Source organism: Gavialis gangeticus, unplaced genomic scaffold (assembly GCF_001723915.1).
Source record: "Gavialis gangeticus isolate Ggan-Ray unplaced genomic scaffold, GavGan_comp1, whole genome shotgun sequence".
NCBI lineage: Eukaryota > Metazoa > Chordata > Crocodylia > Gavialidae > Gavialis > Gavialis gangeticus.
Genome location: NW_017729032.1, coordinates 240,122,242 through 240,131,351, shown reverse-complemented (window position 1 = coordinate 240,131,351; position 9,110 = coordinate 240,122,242). Strand labels below are relative to the sequence as shown.

At 37.6% G+C, this 9,110-nt stretch overlaps 1 protein-coding gene across 1 annotated transcript in view; it reads left to right on the top strand.

The window, feature by feature from the left end:
- GBE1 (1,4-alpha-glucan branching enzyme 1) overlaps positions 1 to 7,212 on the top strand; it is a gene marked incomplete at its 5' end in the record, with an annotated part of 443,948 nt that extends 436,736 nt beyond the window's left edge. The window contains one exon of the mRNA XM_019523899.1: positions 6,544 to 7,212. Within this exon, the coding sequence (XP_019379444.1) occupies positions 6,544 to 6,600 (57 nt within the window). The remainder of the gene's footprint in view (positions 1 to 6,543) is intronic.
- Positions 7,213 to 9,110: the final 1,898 nt, after the last annotated feature.

Genomic DNA, 9,110 nt, shown 5'->3' with positions numbered 1-9,110 from the left:
CTCCCCCCCCCCCCCCCCCCCCCCCCCCACTCCCTTGCAGCCTATCTCACCCCCGATGACTCGATTTACATTTTCACTGACTGGCTTTCTTACCTGCAGCCCAGCCTCTGGCTTCTTCACTATTTGTTTTATCCAGAAGGAGTGCACACCAACTGCAGATGCTTCCTCAGCCTGACAAAGGGTTTTTAAACCTGAAAACTTGCTAAGATATATTTCTCCAACTATTCAGTTGGTCTAATAAAATATATCATATTTACCCAAAGAACCTTGTCTGCCTATATCCTTAGACCAACACAGCTACAACCTACACCCTTTGACACACACAAGTGATATGGGTTTTGCTTTCAACAGTTAGAGGGGCACTTTCACAGAAACACCTGCACCTATCATCTTGAAACTAGGCAGGTTTCATGCCCTCAGAAGGGGCTAACATCCCTGCTGTTTTCATCCAAATCAAAAAATGACAAAATTATAGGTATTTGAGTGATTTCGCCATTGTAGCATATGGCCAAATCTACAAAACCAAATTGGCTGAATTGAATTGGGACAGTGGCTCGAATCACTGAGTTAAATCGCTGTTCCTCCAAACTGACCGAATCCAAATCAAATACTTGCCGCTTCACACAGGCCTACCACCCAGATTTCCCCTCCTACAGAGAGGTGCCCTGAGGCACACGTGTGTAAGTGGGGAAAGCCAGGATTTCACACTTGCCAAGACTTGCCATAAGCTCCCCAGGCTGTTCCTCTGCAAGTATAGACCCTGGCTTTCCTGCCCATAGAGAGATATCCACAGGATCTCGGGGGGGTGCAGCTCTAAGCATGGAAACCCTGGCTTTCTCACTTGTAGACATGTGCCCCAAGATTCTCCAGGGTGCATCTGTGTGAAAAGTGAAAGCCAGGCAGACACTGTTTAGGCTTGAAGGGCCTGATTCTGCACAGGAATTTCTGGGATGCACAGCATTGACCTTCAAACCCCAAGAGAACATCACCTGTGAACATCACATGCGGCATCTTGTGTTTTGCCCAATGAAACATCAGCTGTTCCAGGACACATCCTGGAACAGCTAATCCACTTCATTTGGTGTGTTGTCTATTTCTAGCCTAAGTCAAATGGATCAGCTGGCAGCTCATGTTGTCTCATCAGGGTTAAGGTATTCAAGGTTCAAGGCTCTGTTTCAGTTTCCCAGATACCATCTGTTTTCTGCCACAAAATAGGAAGTGTAACCATCTATCATTACACATGTAAATAGTATTTCTGAAATCAAATGGAATTTATCATTAGACATAGACATATTCTCCAAGCTCTCACAATGGCATTTCAAGCATTCAGCACTAACCAATTTTAAAGAGTGATAAGATTTATCTTTTTTAAAGTTGAGCCCAAATGAATTAAAAAAAAATACTGAAATGCAGAGCAAGTATAAAAATATCTGAATAGAAATGTAAGCTATATTAGTTACAGTCTTTGGAGATAATAATGGCAATGACAACAGAAACACGCATAGCAGTAGTATCTATTTTTGTTTCTTTGGGTTTTAGTTAATATTAGATCCTATTGCACACACATTCCTAATATACTAGAAGGCGTGGAGTCTTTCTTAATGGATGATTCTCATATAAATTGTAAGAAGGCTCTGAATTTAAAAAAAAAATCTCTGGAATTGTCCACTTAATAAAGCACAGACTGTGTAGTGACACCTAATTCAAAATGAGATTTATTTAAGCTACAGTTACTGTCAAGTATTAAGAAATGTTTTCACGTGACTAGATATAGACTATCCTTGTGTGGAGTTAAAACTGAGTAGATTAAAAATATATTGTATATATAATGGAATGTGTTCATATGACTATAATGTAGATGATTCCTATCAATAATGAATTTTAAGGGCCTTATATCATGCTACCCAGAGGAAAGTATACTCACCTTCAGGCAAAATACGAGTTAGCATTCCATTTCTTGCAAAATTCTATTAAAAACTCAGCTGAATTATAGACAGCTGAATTCCACAGCTGGTGGGACTGTAGAAAAGCGCAAGAGAAGAAGCAAGTATAGCAACAAATCAAGAAACCAAAATGTTTATATATACACTTGTGCAAGTTGCCCTGACTTTTCATAATTTAAGTCTCTGACTATTAATGTATCAAAATGAGTTGAATCCTGATTCTGACTTGGCAAAACTGCAGTGGGCTCAAGAATTTGTGTTTGTTTCAAAACTGACCATTTGCAAGAGGTGAGGTTAAACTAAAACTAGTTGGTTGAAAGCATGGCCCTCTTTCAAAACTCTCATCTACTCAGGTACTTATTGGCCCCCATTGCAACACCTGAGGTAAATTTTAAGACACAGTAGGTGATGGAACTAACATTTGTCACTTGAAGGTATTCACTCATTTTCTCTGCAAGGGAAGGTCTTGTGAGGTTTTTCAAATTATTTGTGTCTGCTGTTTCAAAAGAAAAATAAAATGAGAATGGATGCCTTTTGTACTGATCAATGGGAAATCTTCCATAGAGCTACTAATGCTATTTTATCACATCCTAGGCAAAGCAAAGGTCTTTCATTAACATTGAATTGAGTGAGGTTTAAGATGGTTCTTGTATGTGCTAGCTTTTGTTCCATACCCAAAAATTCCCATCACATGCAAAGATGACCTTAAATCCTGCCATTGATAGCTCCATTTATTCAAAGAATAGTGTTTTCAACTATGGCATTCTTCATGGAGTTTGATCTTTCTCACATATGGGCTTAGGACTATTGAGCATCTTGAAGAGGAGGACAGATCTGAAATTCAACTTTTATATTCTATTCCATAGACTATTATATATTATGTTATCTCATAGATTCTAAGGGATGCCAGTGCAGAGAATAGAAGAGAGGAGATTTTATATTCTCAAGATGAACTATGTAGCTGAAATGTGTTACTGCGTTCTCTGTAAGTTGGATTTTCCTAAGGAATGATAGCTTCGTACCCAAATATTGCATTTTCAGTAGTTGTTCTAGGAACAGATAAAGAACGTCTGAAAATAAGTAACGAATTGCCTGGATGCATTACAATCATCTGGTCAATTAGAAAAGGTAGAAATTATTATTATTATACTCCTAGAAGGTCCAACGTAAAATGTTAGTGTCAGCAAGGAATTTAGGAACCCTTACAAACTGCAGGCAAAATTGAACAGTTACAAGAACATCTTCAGCCAAAGAAGACTGCACTGTGAGAACAAGCTGCTCAAAGCTTTTCTCTCTGTCAGCTGGCATGATCTCTGTCTTAGTTGAGTATAACTTCAGCCAGCTGTTCTTCATCTATGTGCTCATTTCATCTAAGCACAGGACTTGCTTGGGGAACAGATAAAATGTTGTATTTGATGAAAACTGATGAGTTGTTGAATAGAACTACAGGGAATGGACTCACAGGCAGGAATGACTCATTTTAATGCATTTTCCTTAACTTGGCAACTTATTTTGGTTGGTATCTCAATACCAGAAGTCACCGTTTGTTGCATGTTGCAAAGTCCAAAAAGCTGAGAATGATGGATGGAAAGCAGACATTCAACAACATGAGATCCAGTTGCAGAACCATTAATAATGTTTCCTTGTATGTCAGGCAGAATTGAGATTGTGCTGGGTCAAGCTTCTGTTTAATGAAAGAATATATGGCTTTGGTTGGATTCTCTGAGCTGACTTGAAATTGAAAGGCATACTTAGTGCTAACAAGGGGTCAGAGTGCATTGTGTCAATATTCGTATACGCTACCGTTCTAATCATTATCTTAAAAGAGATGCAACTGTTTCAAGTTTGAAAAAGGAAAAGGAAGATGCCTCCACTGAAGGAGTATTTTCCTTAAAAAAGAAATTAGGCTAATAAATATGTGTTTCCTGGGAAGGTTTTAAGATGGTTATTACCATACTTTTTTTCTGTAGATTGAATCACATTCTATTTTCTGCTGCCAAAGTACCATAAAGTGATTGTAAAACATTCTAAAAGGGTACCTCTGGTATAAGAAAATGCTTCAGTAATGTACAAATAGTTGTATACCACTGTCTCCTCTACTTAGCATTGAACCATCTTGGACAGGGCCATACAGGAGCAGAACAAGAATGTAACAACCCACTATTCACAACAAGCAAAATGGCCTCTGAGCAAATCCTGAAGTTGAAGTTTAAATATGCCAGTGTTTTCCCTAATTCATGCCAGACAGCAGTTAATGCTGTGTTAGGGTAATGTTGGCAGATCTTTCTTTCCCCACCCCCCACCAACAACAGCAACCCTGAATGCAATAAGCACAGAACTAGATGCTAGATACCCACTAATATTAGAGAGAACACAGGCCCATAATTTTGACTTCAGTTTTCCAAATTTTCCCATGTATTTTCTTCTGCTAGTCAGTTTTTGGTGGCTTTGACTGGAAAATACTGTAACGCCTTCTGAAAGAACACAAAGATTTCTTGACAATCAACAGTCATAACTGTATTTCGAGGCTTCTCTGTTTTAATGGCTTGTACCTGGTTGGGCTCATTGGGAATTTTGCAAGCTGATAAATACTTAATTCAGAAGCTGATTGCTTTGAGAGCAGTCTGACTGAAAACTTTAAATACATACCTTCCAAAGAATCTTTGTGTTTGATTGGGAAGGGTGTACTGTGCTTGCTTTTGACAAAGTGAGGAGATATAATATCTGTCAAGTGCTATAGGGCTAAATTGAAAATTTGGTTCGGATTGGTAGACGTGTATGATAGATATTGTTTTATTTCTTAATATTTTATTAAACTTCTCATACAGGTGACAGATGGAAACATCATATTTGGTATTGAACAGATTGAACACAGAGGCCAAAGAATTGAATAATGGACCAAAGATTGTTCTTTTCAGTCGGGAGTGAATCATATGGACAGAGTCTAGTTAGGTATACAGAGATGCATTGAGCTGTATATCTTCTGATAAATGGAAGATGTGGTTCTAAACACTTTAAATGTGGCGTGTCTTGTAAACTCTAAACTGTTGTTGTCCTAAAGATTTTATTAAAAATTCCGGTTGGTGAGGAAATTAAGGGGTGTGATTGGTAGCCAGATCCTTGGCAGATTCAAAGTGACAGCAGTCCATTGGAAGTCAGTAGAACTACAATGGCTGGTTCTGTCTGTGGCCCAGAATATTTCTAATGGCATTCATCTGATTAATCATTTTATGCCATTCATCAGACTTTTTGTGGTGGTGGTTGTTATTGCGGAGGAAGGGGAGGAATGGGAAATTATTTCCCTCCCATTAAATCCACAGTCATGAATTCAAAAACGTAATCAACAAAACAATCTTTCAGACCCTGTCTTTATCCATAGACTAGGAGTCAGTTGACTCTAAGCAACTTTATTTAGCTGAGCAGATTTGTAGGAGTTATTTATCACTGAAACCTTAGGGGAAATCATTATGTTCACTAGTGGGAGCTGAGATGCATTGGACATGCTGCAGTCTGGTTCGATGGAGATCGGCTGTTCTTTTCTTTTTTTCTTCTTTTCCAAAGCTGTTTGCTCTACACCTTTTATTCCAGTTGCAGACTATGAAAGATGTTCATGCTGTCAGACTCTAACTTGGAGATAACCTGGCTGAAAATAGTAGAAAATTAGGCATTTATAAGGCAGGAAGAATGTCTAATGAGGAAATTATCAAAATGAAGCCAATAATCTCCAGTCCTATGTTACCTTTTAAAATTGCATTTTTATTAAGAGTTTTAGCATACTGGATTGACTGTGCTCAGCTATATATACAGCACCACATATCAAGTAATTGGTAAGCAGTGTGTATAAGAGTGATCGTGTTCTCAGATTGTGAATTTAATCTGTGGTTGGAAGAAATGTCATATAAAATACATTGTCACAAATTTGGGAAATCTTCAAATAAGAAGACTTGTCTGCTATTATAGGGTCAAAAGGTTAAACAGTAACGATGCCTTAATGAAAGCTAGTCTGAATTTATTGATGATTAATTTGAATCTATTTTGAGTGTAACCATTGGAGAGAAGAGAAAGGGGGGGTTGTTTTGTTTTTGATCGGATGTTGAAGCTCTACAGATGTCAGACCGAATAAAAAATACATGATTATGTCACATTGCTTGTATTTACCTGCATAAAATGACGACATAGACCTTAGGGCAGCTTTAATTCACAACACAATAGTGCTAAAATGCTGTGATAAGAGTTTGTCATTTATCACTGTATAGCCTATCGACCTGGATAGCCTCAAATTTCTTAAACTGGCAATTGTAAATCATATGGAGCCCTCTAGTGGTAGTTACGTACATATTTATCATCATAGAAGTTTAAGGGACAGCAGAAAACCTGTGATGAATGTGCAGTTTGGGTTACTTTGTATGATGCAGCATAGCAGAGTGCAATCGATAATTCTACCTTTAAGTATAAGCCATCATCAGCTACACATTTTATCAAGTTTTAAAGACTCAATGATACACGTTTTTACATAGTGATTTATTGAGTCCTACTGAAAATGCATATCAGGTGCAATTGATATTATATTAAACTATTTTTGTTCTTATTCTTTTATTAGGTGTACATTCCAAGCAGAGTGGCTATTGTACTTCAGAACCTGGATATACCAAACTAAAGATCTCCATGGGCATCACTACAGAAGCAAGATGTTTAAAATAATGTAGTGACTACACTGTGCTGCTCAAACACTGAATATCTCAGAAATTTGTACAATGGATGCTTTGTGGAATTAAATATAGTAATATTAAAGTGATACAAATGTAGGATTAATATTTACATATAATTACAGAGCTCTCAAGCACTAAAAGCTATTTTAAGGAGACTGTATGCAAAAGACAGAAAAATTCATCTTCGTAGTTCTGATAGTACAGAATTACAGTTTAAAGCATTCTAGACCAGCTGGCATTCTCAATTGAGCTGTCGTTAATGGTGTTTTTTTCAGGAATAATGTTTTATCATGTGTATTACTGCTCTGATTTCAGCAATTTCTTTTAATCCTTCATCATTTTGGTATTGAATTCGGATATTGGTTATACACCACAATCTCTTGTAAGGACAAAGAGTAAACAATATGTTAAAATACAGCTTCAGCTTGGAGAAAATGCAGCCATAAATGTTTGAGACACCCCATGTTGTGATCTCCATTCCGCAGGGATTTCCAAGATGTATTACAGGTATCACTTTTTTTTTCAGTCAAACCACTGATGAGAACAATCCAGTGAAAATAGCATACATTGCCATTTTTATTTCATGAAAATTTCACAATGAGATCTTTGGAGACAGGCTGAGACTACAGTGACCTGAGTTTCTGTTTATAGCTCCACCAGTAATCTGTTGCATGGTTTGGCAAGTTGCTTCACCCCTGTGCTTCCATCTTAGCATCTGAATAATGGGAATATTGCCAACTTTTATAAACCATTTTAAGATCTACAAATGAAAAGCCCTGTGTAGAAACTTAGTAGTAGTCATAGTGTGTGTACACACACGCGCATGTGTGCGTGCGCGCGCGCGCGCGCACACACACACACACACACACACACACACACACACACACACACACACACACACACACACGAGAGAGAGAGAAACAGAAAGAACAGCTTTCCTTTACATATATTTGCATAAACCTGAGGATTCTATAACCACTAATTTTAGTGTTTCCAAAAGCTGCCATTGAACTTTCAAAAGTAAAGAGTCAATTGGACAGGCTAATATCACATGATGGGAAACGCACAGTCTTTTGATAGTCCTTTGATGCACAGTCTTTTGATGATTTCACTTTAAAAAGAGTTCATGAAGATCACACAACTCGTCTAATTGTACTCTTTGTAATAGATGAATTAGACAGTGCCCTATGCAATAGTGCTATTTAGTGGTACAATTCTTTTTTCCCCTTCATTGCCACTTCATTTGTTATTCAGTAACAGACTCTTAAAATATATACTGCTGCTTTCAAACAATATACTGAAGAGTTGCACCCACTGAAACAAAATATTGTTTTTAAAATTGTAAGCTCTGTAGTGAAGTAAAAAGCAATGTAATTATATGCTGTATTTTCATTATATTGATCAGCTAATATGTTCTGTAGATATTATGGGCTGAAGTTCCATGGTTCAAAAATATAATGCAAAGCAATTGCCCTTATCAAACTTTTTTGCAAGAGAAGCAATAAACGTGTGATGTGAAGTAGAAACTGTAATAATACATTAAAATAAACTATGGGAAAGATAAAACAAATGCACATGTGGTTTTATCACTCCTGTAAAAAAAATAAAAAATAAGTGTAACAGTCTAATACTAGATATTATTTGTCAGTCTGAAATCGGATTTTACTATAGGAGTCACAAAAAAAAATCAGAAGTAGTTTGTTCCAATTATTTAATAAATATTTTTTTAAAAATATATAGAAGATTACATTAAAAAAAACATTACTAAGAGTAAAGTTGCATAGTTAGGTTGCTTTTACAGTGTTGGCTGCCTTGTGCTTGACTTTACAACCTTAGTCTCTTAACATTTTTTATCTCGTGTGATTTCTCTGTTCAATTTCAGTCGTAATAGTAATGTGACTGAAATTGAACAGTGCATTCCATGAGTGTATACTTCCCTCTGTTCCTATATCTCATCCGCCACAACTTGGTGTTACTGAAATAACTGTCAGGAGGTGGTACCCAGTGATCCAAGGTTCATGGAGATGTTGTGGGTTCCAATAACTGCATGTCTTCTGTGGATCTTCACCTCCTCTACACCCCACCCCTTTCCATATAGGTGTTGTTGGTGTCTGGTGTGGGCACCTGGTCTCATTAGGCTTGGCTTCTTAGGCAGATGGATCCACAAATGAAGAGAAATAAATACACAACTGTAACTCAGATAATGCTGTTCATGCCTGCTTCTGGCCTCTTGTCCCTGCAGCATATGTCAGTTGCTTCAAACAAGGTGATTGGGGCTCTTCAGGGTTTACCCACTTTCTGTGAGACAAGTCTAAGTGGGCTGGCCCTTTCGACACTCAGGAGCCACTGGTACCATGAACCCCGATGTGTTCCCTGTGTGTACCTGACCTTCGTTGGCTGAGGGATAGTCAGGGCTCCTCATGGAGAATTGATGGCTCTGTGGTCCTTGATCTGGATC